This window comes from Apis laboriosa, unplaced genomic scaffold, assembly GCF_014066325.1.
Source record: "Apis laboriosa isolate Shangri-la unplaced genomic scaffold, ASM1406632v1 scaffold4_cov146, whole genome shotgun sequence".
NCBI lineage: Eukaryota > Metazoa > Arthropoda > Insecta > Hymenoptera > Apidae > Apis > Apis laboriosa.
The window spans coordinates 6,087,176-6,111,459 of record NW_025223501.1 but is presented as its reverse complement, the minus strand read 5'-3'; the positions used below and the strand labels follow the sequence as shown (position 1 = coordinate 6,111,459).

Sequence of the window (24,284 nt, the reverse complement as noted above, 5' to 3'; positions counted from 1 at the left end):
CGGTAATCAAGATCAAATAAATATTAAATATTTTTTTAATGTTAATTCTATAACTAAATAATTTTTCAAAACGAAATAATTTTAGAACAATTTTATGTAATATCCCACCTGTTGATTGTTAATATTTATTTAACTAATAAAAATGAAAGTTAAATGAAACTAAACATTAAAAATTAAATTTATTCAAATCTTACTTGATATATGAAATTAATTTTAAAATATAAGAATTAAATTCGACCAATTACTTTTAATTGATATGAGTGAAATCTAAATATTTTCGCTAAATATGTATACGCCTAAAAAGTCGTTTATTGTCGATCAAAATCAGATAAATTGAATTCGATGCACCAATCAGGAATACCCACATCTAAGCTCCGATGTTTGTTGTAACGTCTGCTAGAATGGCAGCGATAAAATTGATTTGGTCTCTTTTCATAAATTTAATAATATGTGTGGTTCTTACTGTAGCAGGGTACGTAAAAAAACTTTCTTTTTATTTATAAAATTTATTATTTTTATATTTGTAAAAATATTTGCCACATGATGACTTTATAACCTCTTATTTTGTTAACCATTTATAAAAGCTATTAATATGAAATGCATACAATAAATTTTTTGAAAAACAATAAATAATAGAATTTTTAAATATTTTTATTAAATAATATTATTTTTTTTATTATTTATATGATATGTTTTTATAATAATACACATGTACATACATAGACATTTGATGTTGAATAATTTCTTAATTTCTTAATTTCCAAATTTTAATTTCATATATTTGTAATATATAATAAATTTTAATAAGATTGAAATTTTTGCAGAAGAGATTTTTATGCCATTTTAGGCATATCATCAACAGCAAGCCAACATGCAATAAAAAAGGCATACAGAAAGTTAGCAAAAGAATTGCATCCTGATAAAAATAAAGATGATCCAAATGCATCTCAAAAATTTCAAGATCTGGGTGCAGCTTATGAAGTACTATCAGATAATGAAAAGAGAGAAATGTATGATAAATGTGGAGAAGAATGTTTAAAAAAAGATGGTATGATGAATAATGCTGATCCATTTGCAAGTTTTTTTGGTGATTTTGGCTTTCACTTTGGTGGAGAATCTCATCATCAGCAAGAAACACCTAAGGGTTCTAATATTATAATGGATTTAGTAGTCACTTTAGAAGAATTATATAGTGGAAATTTCATAGAGGTAAAATTTTTTATTTATTTAAAAAAATTAGAATATGTAAAAAAAAATTGTAAATTTTTTTTAGATAACAAGAAATAAGCCAGTAATGAAGGCTGCAAAAGGAACAAGGAAATGTAATTGTAGACAAGAATTGGTTACTCGCAATTTAGGAAATGGAAGATTTCAAATGATGCAACAATCGGTTTGTTCAGAATGTCCAAATGTTAAATTTGTTACTGAGGAACGTATATTAGAGGTTGAAGTTGAACCAGGAATGGTAGATGGCCAAGAAACTAAATTTACAGCAGAAGGTGAACCACATTTAGATGGAGAACCTGGAGATTTAATTTTAAAGATACGAACACAACCACATCCAGTTTTTGAAAGAATCGGTGATGATCTGTATACAAATATTACTATATCTATGCAAGATGCTTTAATAGGTTTTAAAATGGACATAGAACATTTGGATGGTCATAAAGTGACTATTCAAAGGGATAAAGTAACTAAACCAGGAGCTCGTATTAGAAAAAAAGGAGAAGGAATGCCTAATTATGAGAATAACAATCTTCATGGCACTTTGTATATTACATTTGATGTTGCATTCCCTGAAACGGAATTCACAGATATACAGAAAGAAGGTAAATTATTATTAAGCGTATAATTTTCCAATTGTTTTTTTTTTTGTTTTTCTTTCAGAAATAAAAAATCTACTCCAACAAGACTCTGTAAATCGAATTTATAATGGAATAAGTGGAAGTTAAGAACTTTAAATGCAATACATGTACAAGGTGATAAGAGTGCATACAACTAAAATGCGTGTGTTGACTTGTGTGTATCTACACCAAGTAGTGTTTTCACTTCTTTAAAAAGTGGATACCAACAGGTTTGGTAACCAATTACTAAGTCAGTTGAAGTGAATACATGTAGCAAACACAATAACCATTGCAAGTACATGTACTTCCTTTTTTATTATAAGAGACTGGTCATATATATATGTGTATATTATTATCAATTACTTACATAAACATCAGCAATGGTTGAGCATTTTATTTAACAAAATAAATTATTTTATGTTTAATATGCGTGGGTAATGTATGAGTGTTTTACATAAAAAAATTTTGCATTTAAAAAGTGAGACATACTCACTAATCATGATTTAATAACAACTAGCAAAATATTGTATTACAATTTTTCTATTGATATTATTTGCAATAAAATGTAAAACATCATCCAACGTCTATAACAAATAAGAATTATTCAATTATTTAACTTCCATTTCAGATTTTTATTAAAAAATTTTTTATATTAAATTATACATTACATTATATTTTACAAAAGTTTTTTTCAGTACCTTTGTGTACATTCCATTTACAAAAATTAAAATACAATTTTTTTATTAGATACATATATTATATTGTTTTATTGAGTAATTAATTAAATATCTTCTTATAAAAAGAAGATTATAGATAAATAATAATTTTTGTATCTTTATCATAATTTTAATATACATATTTATATTTTTTATTAGTTTCAGTTTATATGACTGTTACAAATATATCACCAATCCATTATAATTATATTAAAAAAATTATATTAAAAATTAGTGTTTAAAAATTTTAAATGAATTCATTTAAATTTTTATATCTTTGTGTTTAAACTCCGAATAAATATAAATATGATTTTGTACAATTAGAAAACATTAATTAAGAAAACATTATTATATAAACATAACAAAAATCATGAAACATTTTTTTTTTATGAATTGCAGACTATTGAAAAATATATGTAAGTATATCAAATAATATTACTTTCTTAATTTATATTTTAATTAAATTTAAATAGAATTTAAAAAAAAATTGAATGAATACAAATATTGTTAATGAAACTTTTAGAAATTTTGTTGAAAATCACGAATAGATAAATTGCAATATATTTTCTTTTATAAATAAATTGAAAAAAAAATTAACGATTCAATTCAAAGCTTGTAAATTTATAAATTATTATATCTTTTGAAAGCAAAATCAATTTTATTCAACAAGTGTTTTTAACTTGTCATTCAATATATAAAATTAATTATAAAAAAATTTTTAAATTTATAAAAAAAATTATAAAAAATTTATATTTAAATTATCTTTAAGTTATACCTCATATAATTAAAATATTAACTTTATAATGAAACATCAAATGATATTCTGGACATTTTAAGATTTGATATGATTTTACATGTCTTTACATCATATAAAGAACTGTAAAAAAATTCATTGTCATATTTTTAAATATTTAATTTTGAGTATATAATTAGATGTTTAAAATAAAATTAAATAAATTTTACATTTATAATTATTTTGCGATATAATAATAGAAATGAATACATATCCTATTTAAATAAAGAAAGACTCCCTTCTCTATTCTCCTGATGTGCTATTTCAGAATTGTTTCTTAAATTTAATTTAAAGTTGATCACAGTGTATTTAACAAAAATACATTTAATATATTATATTTAAAAATATATTTAAAAACATTCGCACTTTAATCCAACGTAAAAAAAAAACATTCTTGTTTTTTTACTTAAATAAATTAAAAAATATATAATAATAATATATAATAATAAATTAAAAAATATATAATAAATAAATTAAAATTATTTTTACTTTAATAAATAAATAACTTAAAAAAATTACATCTTTAATTATATTGCATATAAATAATAATACTTACGTTTTCGATATTTATTATTACAATCATAAATGGTTTACTAAAAAAAGGGAAATATGATATATGATATTATATTTCATAAAAAAAAAAAATAGTTTTCCAAATATGAAAATCTTTATCATATTTTAATTTATATAAAGGATGAATAAAATAATAATTTAAAAGCATAACCTTATATTAATAATTTCTTTACAGACATAAAAATTATATGAAGATTAATTTTTTGTTTTTTTTAAACAGAATAATATAATTTTTAATCAATCGATGCAGTACACTGTTCTTTATAAAAAGATATTAATCTATTTTACAAACAAAAATTTATATAATTTATAAGATATTTTAATTTGAATTTTGTAAAACTTATTGTATGAAAGATGTATGAAGCGATCTTTGTTTAATTATTTTTTTTTAAATGTGTAATTTTATTGAAAAAATAATTTTTAATTTTTTGGAATATAATCCTTGCTTAAAGATTTATCTTATCTTTTTTAATAAACCATTTAAAATAAAAATGGAAATTTTATAATTAAAATTTCATACTTATTTATGTACGATTATGCATTGCTAGAAAATTATATCAAAATGTTGTATTTGCTAAAAGCAAGGAAAATAATATTTTGTATTTTCACTTATTACCATACAATATTAATATATGATAATGTAATTTATTGATAGAAGATTTTTGACCAATACTCGTATCTATTTTTATAATTGTTTCGTCTATCCGGAAATCAATCTGAAATCAATTAAATTCACATTCTTTTCAGCAATATATGATACATATAAAATATTTTTTTTAGCTCTTGTATCATCTCGAAAAGTCATCGGGAAATTTCTTCTTAGCAATGCATAATATACATAGGATAGTGAAGTAGAGACCAAATGCATGCATGCAATGCACACAATTTTAACATATTGAAAAGCGCATGAACCTCATTGTATATACTCACATATGTATTCCTATATTGAACTTTCCATTCAAGCCGCTGATATTTCTAAACAAATGACAATATATGCATCATAGCTTGAACGGAAAGTCACACCGAAAGCGCGGCACTTAACGTGTTTAAATACTTGAACGTGTTAATATCAACACCTTTATATCAATACTATCATGATTAGGTTTGAATTCACTATAATATCACTATAATAATCGTTGCACCGCATCAGATACACTTATACTATATTTATTATTTATTTGTGCATTAATTACTAATGTATATTTTATATTATACATAATGAAAAAATAATAATGATAACAATAATAATAATAATAATTATTATCATTATCAAGAGATATAAAATAATTCTAAAAAATAAAAAATAAAATAATATCAATAGTGCTAATATTGGTATCGATTATCGATCATTTGTATTAATATAAGAAACAAGAACAAATTCTCTGAAAAGATCGTAACAAAGCACAGGAATGAAAATATAAATAATAATAATAATAACTGAACGATATTTAATATGATTTGGCATCGAACGAATTTTCATCGAAAATAAATCATGGAGAAAATAATGATAATAATAGAAATAATAATATTATCATTAGTTGACACTTCATTTGTTAAGCACGAAATTGCCGTGAATTATCATTACATATTTAAAGTAAGTATTTTATCACAGTGTGATTTTTTTTTGTACCAGTATACTGGCTATCGTACTAACTTCATTCAATACTACCGAAATCCTGAGTAAAGTTGTTTTTTTTTTTTTTTTTAAAGAGAAAGTTCTTCAGAGGGAGAAAGAAAAATGATAAAAAATATCGAACAAATTGAAACTTATAAACAATAACAATATAGCCTCATATTGAATTCATCGACACAGGCACTCTGTTTCCCATATGCGTTCAATCTACTAACCGATCCTACCAACTTGTTAGTCTTGTTCTCGCTTCTGTACCGTATCGTGCCCTCGAATATCGCGTTACCAGGTTCCGTTTCAACCGTGATCGTATAATCTATGAGACTTTGCTCATCCTCGTCCCTCCACGCTTTCGCGGCTTTAATTTCTTTCAGTTTCAAAATCGCGCATTGCACGAATTTCTTCAACATGTTATTTAATTCCGAGACCAAAAACATCGCCTTATCTCTGAGATTCTCGTCCTGCGCAGAAACATCATAACTGTTGTGACACATACACCAATGGCTGGCAATACCCGCCATTGTGCACGTCCTATAGTCAGGAATCGGCAAAAACCAACTGATCCCGCGTGGCAAATTGTTATCTTTCGGCATTGTTCTTAAACGAGTCTTAAGACGTGATTCTTCTAGATTTTCGAGATTCATCATGTCCATCAAAGTTTCGTGCAAATCAAAGGCTGTAGTTAAGCTCCGCGTATTTCTTCGTAAATTTGTCCAAGCCACTCGATACTTTTCTCTCCACCAATGGGGCAATACGAGAAACACGAAAGGAAGACTGTCCTCCATTCTACCTTGGTAAGTCTGCCGAAAACTTCCCCATCTCATTCCATGATCGCTCATCACTATCAATGCCGTTTTGTTCATCAATCGTTCGTTGTAAAGATACGTGATCAAATTGTAGTAAGATTCGTCGCCCAATTGTGGATAATTGAAAAAATCATGGGTTAAGCTAGCCTGCCAGATCATCGCAAAATACGGATCCGCGGAGAATTGCGAGACGATTTTCTTCGTGTAAGTTAACAAATTGTCGAACGTTTTCCTGGTCCCTACGCAGAGATTCGCATTCAACTTGTGAGTATTGCCGATATCCTTCTCGGACGCTATGCAGAATGGTCTGAGATAATAGTCGGTCGGTTGGATTCGAAAGCCTCGTTTCAAATAATTGAACGTGGTCATGGCGCAAGCATCCTCGGCAAAAGCTGTTCGATAACCAGACGCGCTAAAATTTTTCCAAATCAAGGGGCATTCATCAAATGTTTTATCTTTCTTTTGCCAACACAAATCGTGCAATTCGCCAGCGGACAACCCGCTCAGAACAGGTACTAAATTCGGATAAGTGTTATCGGCCACTTTGGTATAGCCCAACAATTCTACCGTTCCAAGCTCTTCTAACTTATGGACAGTTTTCGGCATCATTCTATGAAAATTTAATCTGGAAACCGAATCGAGGCCGATTATTAATACGCTAAGATGTTCGGTTTTCGAATTGGCAGCTCTGACTTTCTCGCATTTCTTTTCCACTGATCGGAAACGAGGCACGAATGCGTGATAATCCTTGTATATCACTTCGTTATTGCGCGAACACTCGATCTTCACGAATTCGGTATTCACAATCGTTGAATTTTTGAATTTGAAACATTCGTTTCCATATCTGTAATACATCGAATACTCGGATTAATAATGAATCATGGCATTAATTGAATTTTTTTATTTTTAAACGAGAGACGATATTTTTTCGAGTTGATAAAAAGAGATTGATACGAGTTTAGAGATTAGTATTATAGTAGAGATAGAGATAGAGATAGAATGATCAGTCTTACTGACGTAACAACGTTATCCTCGTTTTTCATTCGCCAGAACGGACGCCAACAGCAATCGATCTCCTCCGAATTGTTGTAAAAATGGTTGATCGCGTCTGGATTTACGTGCAATGCAGTGTCGTTTGAATCGACCAATGGTAAATGATTTCCGTGCTCGCAGACAAGTGGTTTCTCCCTTTGAATGTATTGTACGATCGCCGAGTCGAAAGGATCCATATCTGGGATTCGGCAACCTTTGTTGCGGACCAGGAAACCAGAATTGGTTATAGAAGCCAAGAAAGGTTTCAATTCTACGTAATTTTCTGAAAATAAAGGAAAAAAGCATTGATCAAGTATTTGACTGTTATTCAAGTTTATCGATATTCAAAAATAATTTTTTTTTTTTAACTCGCTGTTATTAAGCGTTCGAAACAGAATTTTCCAATATTTCTGTTCCGTTCAATAATTTGCAAAACACGAAATGTTCGTTCAAAATATTTAAATACATATGAACTTTTATAGAGGAATTATTTTATTTTTTCTTTTTTTTTTTTTTTTAAATACCTTGTGAAGTATCGTTGACTCCAATGGCTCCATACCGTATCACTCGAAATTGATCCGTGTGGAACGTATTAATCACAATTAGCGAGACAAACAAAAAGATCAGCAATCCTATCAACCATTTTCGTAACCGTAAATGACTCGTATATATTTTGTTATTGAATTCGAAATTGAAAGTGCTGTGTTCATTATTTAGCACTCTTTTGCTACCACGAAACACAACCTGAACATAAAAATTTTTCTTTAGATATAAATATAATCGGTATAATTTTTATTAAATTTTTCATCTTTGAAAAATAATAATTTATAAGATAAATTTATCGTTTCGCTATCTTAACGAGTTTTATCATCGTTTTAAATAATTAATTGATCAAACATAATTTATGTACATTTTCCGCCCATTTTCGATAGAATTTGAACAGATTCTTTAGATTAGATAGCTTTATCATGCAAATATTAGGAGTTGAAAGAATATATATATATATATATATTTATTTTGAATGTTTCTTCAAAAGATTAAAAAAATTGAATAATTTTAAAAGGAAAAAATTTAACGGAATATCTGCTGTTATTGAAATGATTGTAAAATCTATAATCTAATCTAATATAAAATATATCGCATGTGAGAAAAGCAAAAAGTAGAAAGATAACGATATTATTTTAGTTTATAAAAAAGGAAAGATAACAAATCAATATACGTTTATATATTAAAATATAATAAAATAATATACGTTAAAATATGAGATGCATGTAAAAATAATTGTATACATATAGAAAATGTTATTTCTGATACATTTTTATTTATTTATTTATTTATTTATTAACGATCTCGCAATTTTAAGGATCGAAATAAATCGAGTAAATAAATCAAATGGATGTAACTAAAGAAAAAGGATTAAGATATTAAATGGCTTAACGGTTTCGAATCATGTAGCTATTGGATATCGAGAATTTTAAATTAATTTTTATTCTGATTAAAAGATCGATTTTTTTTTTTTTTGATTTTCTTCAATTAATTTTCGATAGAAAATTTTCTAGAAAAAAAAATGCTTATTTGTTCACAAAAAAATGTATTTTTGTTTACTTATCTATTCCCGATTGTTGCCAATTGCTTGATATTTTTTTACAAATTGCGTTCTAAGAATAGGAAAATGTATAATAAACACAACCGACGAACCTGTGTAAGAAGTTGATAAATTAATGAATGTTGTTATACGAATAATATTCTCGAAAATAGTGATAGTTATAAAAAGTTTGCGAATCGTTCGAAAAAATTTAGGATATTGCTTTCTTTTTGGACGTATCACTGCATCCAATAATAAGATAAATGATAGATCAATGATCAATGTTATCAATGATGAATATCAAGATTCGCGAACAATATTTACAAACAATTTGCAAAATTACCCCAATTTATCACTTTTCTCTTAATTTCTTAAAAGAAAACCGGTACGTTAGTTGCGTTTATCGTTTTGCGCTAAAAATCGAGATTTTTGAGTGAAACAATCGTCGATCAAAAAATCTGCGAAAAATTTTACTTTTTACTAGTTCTAATTCATTTGAATTGTGATTAATTATAAATAGTTTTATAATTAGACACATTAATTATAAATAGTTTGATTTCATTTCGCTCGGGGAAACAATCCTCGCACAAAAAAATTTACTTTTTCAATTGCGAAAAATTTCACTTTTTACGTCCCTAAATCGTGATCCCCTTGTGATTAATTATAAATAGCTTCGAATCGCGTTCGATTTCGTTTCGCTCGGGGAAAACTTCGATTATCGATTTATTTAAAATTTAAATTTCATTGTTTGCGAAAAGATCGCCTGGTATTTATAGAATGCGAAGGAAACAACATCGACGAAATGTTTAAATCTCGCGTCGACGAACGAACTCGCGACGAGGAGAATGTAGAACAGATATGCGGAAACGGGCGAATTTCTAGAAGAAATTTGATTCCCTTGGTTCGCTAAAGCTAGCTAGAGGGTATTTTCCGTTTCGTAATAAAAGAAAGAAAGAAAAGGAGAGAAACATTTCGACGACTTACCTCGTCTTGGGATTGATCGCACATACCAGGAGAACCTTTTTCGTTTGTCGATTTCGAATGATTAAAAGATACTGCGAGTATGAGTGTATGCATTATCCGATGTAAATTTTATCGCAAATGGTATTTTCGATCGTTATCGTATCTTCACCGTGATATGTATGGAAATTTACGATAAGCTCTTCTTCTCGAACTATAATATTTAAAATTGTATATATGTATATATATATATATATATATATATATATATACACGTGATGTAATTGTTATTGAATATTTTATTATTATTAGAAATTAGAAATAATTCACGGGATGAATAAGGAAAATAAATAAAAAAAAAGAAGACGAAAAGAAAAGAGAGAAATTAACGGAGAGAATAGAATAGTTTGTATTATTACGTTAATTTATCGCAACGATATTGAAAAATTGAAATCTCTCGTTATATATTATATATATAAATTATATAAAAATAATTATTCGGCTTACCGATCGATTTTTTTGACACCTTCACTTCCTTCACTTTCACCGTCATCTTTTATCGAAATGATCCCAAGTCTAGGCATGTTTGATAAAATTGTACACAGAATTCTTGATATATCACTGTTCTGTCGCCAATTTTCCTTCTACGTCATCCCGTAATCAAGATTATTTGTAACGATAAAATTTAACTTTCAGGCGTGGTCTTGTGATCGATAATAAAAATTGGCAAAAGTATTTTTTTCCCAATTTAATCAACTTAATTGCTTGGAAACAATATTACGACGATAGGCACGATTGATCTAGATTTTTCACGGATTTTAAAAAAGATTTCTTTTGTTAAGATAAAAAAATGTGTATATCGATATTTCAGGCTGAGTCGAATTCCGACACACTTCGTTATTATTATCATTATTGTTGTATATAAAAATCGAAAATTTTCAGTTCCATAATATTTTTTTATTAATCAATCGTGGTTGATGTATATCAGAGACGTTTGCGAGACATTTTTACAGTGACCGAAAATCACTTTATATCCCCACACTTTTCAAATACATTTTTCGGTTAAAAAAAACAAAAATTAAAAACATATATACGAAGCGTGTTAACCAGTATTGTAATAGTTGTGCAACGCTCCGTGGACTTCATATGAAGTTGATGATAATTTATATGTGTGTCGGCATAATTCGTCGATCTTTCAATTTGACATAGTTTAACGGATCACTAAACGCCTTGATTCGACGTCGTCCAACATCAGGAAGATTTCAATTTTGCGCACTTGAACGTAACGAAACTGACGTTTCGATGCATTTTAAATGAGGATGGATGGCGATGATTGTCGAGTCAAATTTCTTGTCACTTTCGCTTACCATCCTTTATCATCCCCTCCATCTCTCCACCGTTTTTTTTTTTTTTTTTTTTTTTCCGAAAGAATCAGATTCGACGCATCATTCTCGTCCAATTTTCCTGCCACTGGCGAAACACCCTTCCGTTCAATCCCCGCACGAAAACCGAGGACAAGACCGATCAAATCCACCGAACCGCGTGAACGACATGTACGAAAAATATAGGAGGAATCGTATTCACCAACACTATCACCATTTGTCACGTTACCGCATTTGTTCAATCTTCATCTTCATGCATATATATATATATATGCATGTATGTGTGTATATATATATATGTATTATATACAGGTTGCCCGATGACAATTTTATATAATTGGCCGAATGAAACTTAGCGTGGAATCTGAAACACGGGATGGGAAGATGGGGGGAAACTGGGTTTGAATCGAGTGGAAAAAATCGCAGTTCGGATAGGAGAGCGGAGAGATCGGAGATCGTACAATTTTGTTTTCCTCGTGTTCTCCACGTGGCCACGTGGGAGACCGGTTAGTTAGGTGTAATTCCCGGAAGACGATCGAGGCAGTGACGAGGCGTTGCCACGGCTAGGATTCTAGCGGAATGCATAGGGAGGCCGCGACCGGTGAGGAAACGAGAGGAGGAGAGACGAAAATCTGGTCGATAGAAACGGCAGCGCGCGCGCGCGCCCACGCGTTGCCTTCTCTTGCATTCGGTTGATATGTCGCCAGAGTTAACAGCCATTTCCGTCTCATTCTTCGGTCCACCGGTCATCGTTGATCGAATCGAGTGTTGTCCGAAATCGGATGAAAATTCTTTTCCGATTTCAAGAAAAATATATACGAAATAATCTTTCGCCGTATTACGATCTCGTTACTTCGTCTTCATCATTCGTTTCATTTAGATTTCCCACTGATTCAATTTATATTCGTTTTACTTTCGATTTTATATTGCCTTTGCTCTACTCTTTTTCTTCATTGATTTATTTATTTATTTATTTGTATATGTATACCTTTACGAATTTTATAAATAATAAAATAATAAAAAGCAAATAATCTTATATTATACTTATATTATATTATACTTAAGATATTCATAAAATAGATAAAATAGATAAAAGAAAACATAAGTACTCGTAATTAATGATAGATTAACATGAAATTCGATTTAAATATAGATCGATTGAATACGTATATGTATATATATTGTCAATTTTCGAATCAAAATAATTAATATTATAAATCATTCGATTTATACAATTCAAATATCTATATGCAATGCAATGCTGTTCAACATTCATATCTATATGCATGTATTTTATGTATAACGAAAAAAAAACATTTCAACTATACAACATGACATAAGATCTTTTAACAAAATTATGATTTTTTATTGATTAGTTTTATATTTAACCAATTTAAATTTTATTACAGGACTTTTCATTGATTCTCAGTTATTATTATTAGTATATATTAAGTTTAATTATTATCATCAATTTATAAACTAAATTGTAATTTATATAAAATTTAAGCAATATCATTGTAAAATAAATCTATATAGATCATTTTTTAATCGTTTTAAAAAATCTATCTTCGTTTTGTGTGGAAAATGCATATATGCACATCTTCTCAATTAATAAATTTCAACAATTAATAAATGATAAAAAATTGAACTACGTTAAAATAATATATTTCAATATTATATGCATATGTAATGTTGTTTATAAAGTAAAAATAATTAACAAAACAAAAATAACATAAAATAAAATAATAATCATAAAATATATAATAATAATAATAATAAAAAAAACAATAATCATAAAATATAATCATAAAATATAATATAAATAAATAAAATATAACTAAATATAAAATATAACTTATATAAAATTTTAAAAAATTTCTTATAAGACAAGAATTTTTTTTCTCTTCTTCAGAAGAACATAATTTTGTTCTCGATTTTTTTCATTAAATTTTCATTAAATTTTTTTCATTATATTTCAGTTTCCAAAATATCAATTTCTTATTTTAATCATTTTTCTTTGTTATATCATATAATCATCGTTTGCATTTGAAAACAATACAACTTTCTTCATATTATTTTTTATTTTATTTATATTATTTATATCGTATTTGTTAAATTATCATATAATTATTTGTTTTTAATTTTTTGGTAATTTTTTATTAAAAAAATATTAGTTAGTATATATAATATGAAATTTTAATAAGGGGGATTTATCTTATGCGCGATGTAAATTTTTTGTCCAAAATAAACAAAAATTTTTAAATATATCATTCTTAATAATTGAGTTCAAAATAAATTTGAAGGATTGCCATTTCCAAATCTAGGATTGCCATAATAAAATACAGATGGCGTATGAAAAATTTTGATTTTTTTGAAGTTGGTATTTTAGAACATGTAATATAATAAAAATTTGTTTATTTACTTATTTTGAATTTGATCATAGATAAATAGAATAATCATGTAACGTATTTTTATGGTCTAAATTTTTGAATTGTAAAACTCATTATCATTTTCATATCACTTTCATTGTTATTAACAGAATATATAATTATGGCGGCTGGATTCATTTTGCCACAATTTTAATTTCTTCACAAAAATTTTTCAGCATCTGAATAGTAACTATTTGTCAAATACATGAATATATATTTCTTGATTTGATTCTTATTAATACTTTAATAACTATTTTATCGTAGCTGTTTTATTTATGAATAGAGGACGCTGAAATCAATGTCAAACTTCTAAGTCGGTATGGCAGTTAGTTTAGGCGAAAATAAGATGATTGGTCTATTTTTGTATCTAATCTGTGATTTAACTAAAAAAAAAAAAAAAAAAAAAANNNNAAAAAAAAAAAAAAAAAAAAAACATATCATGCCTAAAGTATAGGCATTAATATAAAATAAATTTATATAAGATAAATAATTTAATTATATAAGATAAATAATTAAAAATATTGATAAAATAATTTAAAAATTATTTGATAAAAATATTTTGATTTTTATATATTAGTTATTATAATTTTTTTTTTCATTTTTATTTAGAAACTCATATTATTTTTAATTACTAATTACTTTTTAAACGTAACAGAATAATAAAATTTTATCCTATAATTTTCTAAATAAATTATAAACTTTATTCCTTAAAGTTTATTTTATGTATTCTTTATTTGAAATTAACATTATAATATATATATAAGATATTAATAATACTTATAATGTTACTTGTGTATCAATTTAGATAAGAAAATGAAATTTTATTTATATACGTTTTACATCCAATAGGATTAATTAGTATGAGATCATTTCAATTTTTTATTATGTTAAATTGTAACTATGTTGTAAATTTATTTTATAAATATATATGAAAACAAATAAGGATGAAGAATTAAATTCACTTTGATCGACAAGTCCCGCCATTTTCTCGAAGTCTTGTTTCAATTTACATACTTGGCTGAAGGATCAGCCCTGAATCTCTTACAACAGGTCTGGACTTGATTAACTTTTCTGTTTTAAGTTCGAAGTCTCGAGAAACTTACAATTTTGTTAAATACTAATCTATTTATTTCCTTACCGCTTCATGTTTGGACACGTATATTTATTGTTTATAATTTTAATACGTACAAAACGTAGTAAGTATTTAAAATTAAAATTAATGTTAAAAGTTAAAATTCAAATTTTATTTTATTTAGAAATTATTTATTTAGAAATTAAACATTGAATTAAAAAAAATTATTCGATAAAATTTAATATTTAAATATAAATCATCTTGATGTAAAATAAAATTATTTTTTGTAAATTATTTTTAAAATAAAGATAATATATTAGTTGAATTAACTTATTGTTTCAAATTATAATATATTTCAAATAAAATTTGCTCAAGTCACTGTGGTATTTTTGAGTCCGATCCTTAGAAACGATACAACATAGTCAAAACATTCAAATGGCTGCTGAGGAGCTCGGGATTCTATGGCTCAACGAAGTAGGCAAGTAGGAGAAGGAGCCGCATGCGACTCGCGAGTCGCCAGTTGATCTTCTCTGTCTTACAGAATGGATATTATCAGTTTAATAATTATCCTAACTGCATGTTTTTTCAAACTTGTCCTTTTGTCTAATGGTAAGCAATGTTTATTGTTTTATTTTTATATGATTTTATAATAGAGGTTATGTTACGGTTTATTTGCAATTAAAACATTACATGTAAATGTAATATAATATAATAATTTCCTGATTGTAGTTTATTTTATTATAAATAATAATAAATACTTAAATATAGAAAGAAATAATAGAAAAAAAATAAATAATAAAAAGAATTTAATTTTAAATCTTAAAAAAATTATAAAATTAAGTGATTAATTAATTAATAATTTTATTTCTGGTGTTAATAAAAATTTATTTTTCATTTAATTGATTTTTATATTGTAAAATAATTTTAAATCTTATTTTTTAGTTTTATATTATAATAATTTTATAATAATTATATAAATCTTTTTAATTTTAATAATATGTATTGTTATTTTTAGGAACACCAACTCTTCTCTTTGTCACACAAAAAGATATTAGAATGGCTAATGCTTCTCGTACTAACAAAGTAACTACTGTTATAAAAGATCTCTCAGAAGGTGCAGCATTAGATTTTTATTTTGAGCATGAATTAGTATGTTGGTCAGATAGTGGTTTAGAAATAATTCAATGTATTCGAACAAATGGTACTCATACTGGTGAAAAAACAATTGTAGTAAATTCTAGTTTAATTTCTCCTGATGGTTTAGCTTGTGATTGGTATACAGGAAAATTATATTGGACAGATGGAGAAAAAAATAGAATAGAAGTAACTAGCATTGATGGACGTCATAGAAAAGTTCTTTTTTGGACAGATATTTATCAACCAAGAGCTATTGCTCTTGTTCCAATGAAAAGTATATTATTTTGGACTGATTGGGGTGATGTACCTAAAATAGAAAGAGCTGCAATGAATGGAGATCCGTCGACAAGAGAAGTAATCATTTCTGATGATATATTTTGGCCAAATGGTTTAACTGTAGATTATGAAAATGAATTGGTTTATTGGGTAGATGGAAGACTTAAATTTATCGCAGTGATGGATTATTATGGAAAAAACAGAAGAAAAGTTATAGAACAAGGACTAGATTACCCTTTTGCAGTAACATTTTTTGATCATAGATTATATTGGACTGATTGGAAAACATGGTGTGTACATTCATATGATGTTCGTCAAAACCAGGCACATCCTAGAGAATTATTACATGGGGAATATATACCTGGTGACATAGAAGTATGGGATGTTAAAAGACAACCATATGGTAGTCATCCTTGTGAAAAAAATAATGGAAATTGCTCACATTTGTGTCTTCTTAGTATGACAGAACCTGGATATAGTTGTGCATGTCCTACTGGTGTGAAATTAGTGGATAATTTGACTTGTGCAGAAGGACCAGAAGAATTGTTATTAATAGTTCAAAGAAATGAAATTTGTCGAATTTCTTTAGATTCTCCAGATTATACTAACTTTGTATTACCATTAACAGGTATTTTTCAATATTTTATGTATCAATTGTGTTTTTTAAAAAAATTTATACATATTATAATTTTTTATTAAATATAATAATTTATTAGGAATTAAACATGCAATAGCAATTGATTTTGATCCTGTGCAAGAAATGCTTTATTGGACAGATGAAGAAGCTCGTGCAATTCGTAGAGCTTCTCTTGATGGTTCTAATCAAGAAAATATTATAACAACAGAAGTAAAGAATCCTGATGGAATTGCTGTTGATTGGTTGGCACGGAATCTTTATTGGACTGATACAGGAACAGATCGAATTGAAGTAGCTAGATTAAATGGTACAAGTAGGAAAGTGTTAATAAATGAAGATTTAATTGAACCTAGAGCAATTGCTTTAGCTCCTGAATTAGGATGGATGTTTTGGACAGATTGGAATGAAAAACGTCCAAAAATAGAACGAAGTAATCTTGATGGAACAGAACGTATACTTTTAATAAATAAAGATATTGTTTGGCCAAATGGAATTGCTTTAGATCTTGCAAGGTGGAAAATTTATTGGTGTGATGCAAAAACAGATAAGATTGAAGTATGTAATATGGATGGTACAAATAGAAGAGAAGTAATCACAGATAATCTACCACACCTTTTTGGATTAAGTTTATTAGGAGATTATTTATATTGGACTGATTGGCAAAGACGAAGTGTGGATAGAGCACATAAACTTACAGGTGGTGAAAGAGAAGTTATAGTTGATCAAGTTCCAAATGTTATGGGTTTAAAAGCAGTGCATTTAGGAAAAGTTAATGGTACAAATCCTTGTGTAAAAAGCAATGGAGGTTGTAGTCATCTATGTTTAAACAGACCAGGAAATAAATATGTGTGTGCATGTCAAATTGGATATGAATTAACTAAAGATAAAAAGACTTGTGTTGTCCCAGATGCATTTATGTTATTTGCAAGGAAAGAAAACATTGGCAGAATTAGCATTGAAAATGCAAATAACGATAATATTATTCCATTAACTGGTGTTAAAGATGCAAGGTAAAATTTACATTTATAAATAAAAAATTGTATTAAAATCTATCATTGAAAATATGTATTTATTTGTTACATAAAAATTATGTTAAAACATTTATTGATATATTTTATTTTTATTAGCGCCTTAGATTTTAATATAGTAGACAATCGTATTTATTGGACGGATGTTAAATTGAAAACAATTACAAGAGCTTTTATAAATGGGTCTGATATAGAAAGAGTTGTTGATCTTGGTTTAGAAACACCTGAAGGTTTAGCAATAGATTGGATTGCTCATAACTTATATTGGAGTGATACAGGAACTCGAAGAATAGAAATGGTTCGATTAGAAGGCTGTAGCAGAAAAGTTCTTATTTGGAATAATATTATTGAACCAAGATGTTTAGCTCTTGATCCTAGCAAAGGGTAATTATATTGATTGATTTTTTAATATATATTATATTTATTTTTTTAATTAGTAAAATTAAAAATATTCTTATAATAATAAATCATCATTGGTAATTAATTTAATTATTTAATTATGTTATTTATTTAAAGAAAAAACATTTATACAAAATTAATTAATTAAAAATTAGAATATATAGAATAATATAATAAAAAATGTTTATAAAATATTTCTTATATAATTTTTAACATTTTATATTATCCAGCCATATGTATTGGACAGAATGGGGAAATTCTGGAAATATAGAAAGATCATATTTGGATGGTACACATCGAGAAATAATACTTTCCAATATTGGTAGAGCAAATGGTCTAACAATTGATCATTCAGCACGAAAATTATATTGGGCAGATTTATATACTCCAGCTGTTGATAGTTTTGATCTACGTACAAGAAAAAGATATGCAATTATAACAGAAAATATTGTGTATCCATTTAGTATTACTCAATATCAAGATTATATTTATTGGACAGATTGGAATACAGGTAAATAAAAGTAAAATATTGATTAATAAAATAATTATTTTATCATGTATAAATAAATTTAGATTTTAAATTAAATATCTATTTTTCTAAATATATAAATATTTTGAAAAAATTTTAAATAAATAATTCATATAATCAATAGGTGATATAGAGAAAGCTAATAAGACTAATGGAGCAAATAGAGAGAAGATACATAATAAATTAGAATCTGTGACAGATTTGTTAGTCTTTCATGGTTCTAGACAAGCAGGATGGAATCCTTGTGCTTCAAAAAATGGAAGTTGTTCTCATCTTTGTATTGCTTTACCAGGAGAAAATGAAAGCATATCTAATTCTTTCAAATGTGAATGTCCTACTCATTACAATTTAGCAGAGGATAATAAAACGTGCATTGGTTGGTATAAATTTATAAAATTTTAATTATAATTCTAGAAATATTTAATTATAATTTTAAACATTTTTAATATTCAAAATTATAATAAATATAAATATAAATTATTATATTATTTAAAAAATTAATTTTTATTTTTTAAGAATAAAATTTTAAAGATAAAAATATATATTTATTTATTATTATTATTATAATAACTGTATATATTTATTACAGCACCGAAAAGCTTTATGATGTATAGTTTGCGTAACGCAATATTTCGCTTTCTACCTGATACAAATGATTGCCCAGATGTAGTTTTACGAATACAAGGTTTAAAACATGTACGATCTATAGAATTTGATCCCATAACTCAACATATTTATTGGATAGATGGACGTACTTTATCTATTAGAAAAACTTTGGAAAACAAGACCCATTCCAGTATAATGATTTCTGGAAATTCAGGACATCCAGTGGATCTTGCCTTAGATTCATTAGGAAGATTGTTATTCTGGTCATGTGCTATAAATGATGCAATTAATGTTACAAAACTTGACAATGCTTCTGCTTTAGGTGTTGTTGTTAAAGGTGATGGAGAGAAACCAAGAAATATCGCTATACATTCAGAAAAAAGATTTCTTTTTTGGACAGATATAGGAAGAAAAATGAGAGTTATGCGCAGTAAAATGGATGGAAAAGAAAGAATTGTAATAGCAACAGATCTTGAACAACCAACAAGCATTGCAGTAGATACAATCTCAAATATTGTATATTGGGCACATGGCAATCAAATTGAATATGCAGATTTTGATGGAAATAATAGAAAAATTCTAATTTCTCCTGTTGGACAAGGATCAACTATTTATTTATCAGTTTTTCTTGATTTTATTTATTGGTTTGATAAAGAAACATCTAGTTTAGAGCGTATTAATAAATCTGGAAATGGAAGAAAAACAATCATGAATAAAGTACTCACAGATTTAATTACAGTAAATACTCCACAAGATGATATAATGAAAACACATATTTGCAGTCCTTTTCGAGATTATGGAGGATGTTCACATTTTTGTATAGGAACTATTTCTTCTAGGTATATTTTAATTTATAAAAGCCATTAAATAAAATATAAAATCAAAAAGATTACAAAAATGAAGGAAACTAATAAAAATTGAATATAGTCACTGTGCATTTCTTGATTAGAAAAATTTATGATAAAAATATTATTTTTAGATGTTCTTGTCCAAAATCTTTGGTTTTATCCGAAGATGAAAAAACTTGTAGAGCTGCACCAGCTTGTGGAACAGATCATTTTACTTGTGCTGCACCTAGTTCTGCAGTAACAAAAGATTGTATACCTGCAACATGGAAATGTGATGGTCAAACTGACTGTCCAGATGGAAGTGATGAATTAGGTTGTCCAACTTGTAATCGTGAACAATTTAAATGTCAAAGTGGTCATTGCATTGGTAAAAAAATTGAATAATTGTTTCAGTTATAAATTAAAAAGAATAAAAGTATAAAATATTATTAAATTTTTGTAGATATGTCCTGGGTATGTGATGGAACAACTCACTGTCATGATGGTCTAGATGAAGCACATTGTTGTCGTCCAGATCAATTTCAATGCATTGGTAATGGTGTTTGTATTTCTGGTTCTGCTCTTTGTGATGGTTGGGAGGATTGTGCTGATGGAAGTGACGAACTTGCATCTGCATGTACACCAGCAAATAATCCTCGACAAGAGAATAATTCATTAGAATCTGGAAAAATCACTTATGTTATTATTGTACCTATTGGATTGATTGCAACAATCGCTGCAATTGCTTTTGGATTTTATTATTGTAGAAAAAAATTTATAAATAACGAAGAATTGCCTGATATTTTACACGATTCAGCTGGAGATCCATTATCACCAAAACCTGCAAGATTAGCAAAACCAATGTTTGCACAAAAAAATTGTAGAAAAGATTTGAAAATAGGAATGGAAACTGTAAGAATGTCAATGTTAAATGGAAGTAGTATTGGATCAAGTTATGATCGCAGTCATATTACTGGTAAAATTTTAATTTATGTTTTATTTATTGAAAAATAAAATTATTAATATATATAATGTAAATATAAAATATAAATATATATAAATATATTATATATATTTATAAATAGTTTTATGAATAATTTCTTATAAAAATTTTATTTAAAAATATATAAATATTATAGCTTTTACAAAAATATATAATACACATAATATAAATATAAAAGTAAAATAAAAAATATTTTTAGACTGCAATAATAAATATTCTAATTTAAGGTGCATCAAGTTCAACTCGAGGGAGTTCCACAGGTTATCCTCAAGAGACATTAAATCCTCCTCCAAGTCCTGCCACAACAGCCAATTCTACGAGGTGCTCAAGTAGTAATGCATCTAGGTATAAACCTTATAGGTATTATAAAAGTATAAATCAACCACCACCTCCAACTCCTTGCAGTACAGATGTTTGTGATGAGTCAGATAGCAATTATCCAGCAAGATATCGATATGAAAGTGAACCTTATCCTCCACCCCCTACTCCAAGATCTGTTTACCAAAGTGATGCTGGAATTAGTTGTCCTCCTTCTCCTAGTTCACGATCTTCTACATATTTTAGTCCACTTCCACCACCTCCTTCTCCTGTACCTTGAATTTATATTAGAAATTATTTATATTCTATTTTTTAAAAAATTACATTTTTTAGTAGATTTTTAAAAATTTTTTAGAAAATGAAAATTTATTTTATTAAAATGTTTATATGTTATAAGTAAAAAACAAAAAAAATTATTTTTAAAATATTCAAAATTGAAAAAAATAAATAATGAATATTTCTTATTTATTTATATTAACTGAAATAATATAAGTGAACAATTTTATTATAATTAAATATAATTAAATTTCATAATTAATATTTTCTTTTAAAAATTTTTGAAAGGAAAAAATTTTTTAATGAAGAAATTCAGTTAAAATTTTTTATTTAAAGATGATTTAAATGAAAATTTATTTTATATTATTGAGTTATATTTAAAATCATACTCGAGTTTTTTCGACATTAATACATTTTTTTAAAAGTATTATTTACATTTAAATAAATCTTTTTATTATTATCTCTGTAAAAAATATATACCATTGTGCCTCTTAACTTTATAATGTAAGAAATTTAATCATAAAATATTGTAAATATTGTAATAATTGTAATGTATAAAAGTTGTATATGATTTTTAGTTTTTGAGATAGGTTGTTTTAGGAAGATTCTTGTTTTATTATTATTTTTACATTTGTAATTAACATTGTTTTGTTCTTTAAATATATATATATATATATATAATATAATGTATAAAAGATAAATTACGAAAATTTCATATTTACAACAAGACATATCAAATTCTGTATTACAAAATCTAAATAGATAGAAGAATTGAAAATTATTTCTAAGAAAAATAAAATCAAAAAAGTAATGAATATTATAATTAAATAATCTAAGTATATTTAAAATATATTTATAAAAAAAATATTCTTTTTTTATTATTATGAATATGAAACATACTTATTGCATTTATTTATTTTTTTTAATAGTTAATCAGAATATAAAAATCAATAAGTTACAATTTTTAAATACTTTTATAAAGTAATGCTGTTCCTGCAGTGTATAATCAGACTGTGCCATATAACATTTAGAATATTTTTTGTACAACATTTAGAATATTTAGTAAATGAAATTCAAAATTATTGTATATATATGTACAATGTATAATGTGTGAAAATGATTTTTACCTCGCACTGCCATTATACAAGCCTTGAATACATTCTATTAAATTATTATTCTTATTTGGCATTAAAGACTGAAATAATTCTATATTTTTTTTATATTTACAATAAAACATGTATTATTTTATATATGTAGTATAAATGTATAAAAAAATAAAACTTTTGTTACATATTTTATATGATACTTATTATTTTATATACAAAATAATTTTAAAATGCATTCTAGCATAATTAAACAATATATATTATTAATTATATTAATTGTTAGATTTATTTTTAATTAATTACCTGTAATTTTTCTGTAATTATTTATTTTTTCTATTTAAGTACAAAAATATAAGTGTAATTTAATATATATATATATATATTTTTTATAATAAATATATATATATATTTATTAAAAATTTATTTACTGTATTTACACACGCAATATTTGTGTACAATCGAAAAATATAAAAATATTAATAAAAACATAAAATAGAATATTATATACTAATTTATATAATCATTATATACTAATTTACTATACAAACGCATTATTTACATTAGTCCTTTTTTATTCTATCTATTTTACAAATTTTACAAACTAATGCGCGCTATAAATATAAATAATGCTTAATATCATTTTTCTTTTCAAATATACAAATATACATATGTTTAAATTTCTTGAATAATATAAGATATAATTGCTCCTCAGGCAGGTACAATTTATTTTTGACGGCAGGAGATATTTACTTTAAAAAGATTTTTATAATTTTGAAGAATTTTTGAATTAAATTTATAAAAAAAAATCAATAATTCAAATTAGAATAAAAGAAGAAATTGAAATATATAAAATATTGTTATAGTTTAAATAAATTAGGAAAAATTAGGTTTCAAAATATTTTATATCCTGTTTGAAATGATAAATTATTATTATTATATTTTTCAAACTTTACAAATAATATTTATTTATAGTACAATATATATGTTTTTTCATAAGTTTTTATTACTGATTTTCTCTCTCTCTCTCACACACACATACACACACACACACACCCTTTCACTCTTACTCTCACTTTCATTTACTCATTTTCACTCTTTTTCTTGATATCTTAAATTCATTTAAAATAAAAAAAATATACTACTAACATTATAATATATATTATAACATTATCTATATTATGAATGAATTCATAAAATTTAAATCATTAATGAATTATACAAATAATTTATTAATTATTAATTCAAATAAGTTATAATAATTTTATATATATATTTCATAAAAAATAATGCCTTATTTTTCAAATGGATATTTTTAAAAAA

The 24,284-nt window shown here is 25.8% G+C and overlaps 3 protein-coding genes across 5 annotated transcripts; 2 read left to right on the top strand and 1 right to left on the bottom strand.

The window, feature by feature from the left end:
• Positions 1 to 352: 352 nt before the first annotated feature.
• On the top strand, positions 353 to 2,438 carry LOC122717124 (dnaJ homolog shv). Its single transcript, XM_043940884.1, has 4 exons — positions 353 to 472; positions 825 to 1,209; positions 1,274 to 1,829; positions 1,888 to 2,438. Exons 1-4 carry the CDS (start codon positions 378 to 380, stop codon positions 1,950 to 1,952), a joined length of 1,101 nt encoding a protein of 366 aa, XP_043796819.1. The 5' UTR covers positions 353 to 377; the 3' UTR covers positions 1,953 to 2,438.
• A 1,896-nt stretch (positions 2,439 to 4,334) lies between these two features.
• Positions 4,335 to 10,599, bottom strand: LOC122717135. 2 transcript variants are annotated; one of them, XM_043940905.1, is made up of 5 exons: positions 10,447 to 10,599; positions 9,964 to 10,153; positions 7,919 to 8,138; positions 7,380 to 7,677; positions 4,336 to 7,206 (listed from the first exon to the last, which is right to left on the bottom strand). In XM_043940905.1, the coding sequence occupies exons 2-5, from the start codon at positions 10,054 to 10,056 to the stop codon at positions 5,694 to 5,696; spliced, it is 2,124 nt and encodes a 707-aa protein (XP_043796840.1). In that variant the 5' UTR covers positions 10,057 to 10,153; positions 10,447 to 10,599; the 3' UTR covers positions 4,336 to 5,693. The 2 variants fall into 2 exon arrangements, with proteins under 2 accessions (XP_043796841.1, XP_043796840.1); XM_043940906.1 differs by lacking the exons at positions 7,919 to 8,138; positions 10,447 to 10,599 and having other exon boundaries at positions 4,335 to 7,206; positions 9,964 to 10,036.
• A 4,221-nt stretch (positions 10,600 to 14,820) lies between these two features.
• On the top strand, positions 14,821 to 21,952 carry LOC122717385 (low-density lipoprotein receptor-related protein 6). 2 transcript variants are annotated; one of them, XM_043941425.1, is made up of 11 exons: positions 14,821 to 14,946; positions 15,217 to 15,431; positions 15,838 to 16,863; positions 16,952 to 17,882; positions 18,000 to 18,284; positions 18,530 to 18,810; positions 18,953 to 19,204; positions 19,418 to 20,273; positions 20,414 to 20,649; positions 20,725 to 21,237; positions 21,492 to 21,952. In XM_043941425.1, the coding sequence occupies exons 2-11, from the start codon at positions 15,365 to 15,367 to the stop codon at positions 21,860 to 21,862; spliced, it is 4,818 nt and encodes a 1,605-aa protein (XP_043797360.1). In that variant the 5' UTR covers positions 14,821 to 14,946; positions 15,217 to 15,364; the 3' UTR covers positions 21,863 to 21,952. The 2 variants fall into 2 exon arrangements, with proteins under 2 accessions (XP_043797360.1, XP_043797361.1); XM_043941426.1 differs by lacking the exons at positions 14,821 to 14,946; positions 15,217 to 15,431 and having other exon boundaries at positions 16,178 to 16,313; positions 16,390 to 16,863.
• Positions 21,953 to 24,284: the final 2,332 nt, after the last annotated feature.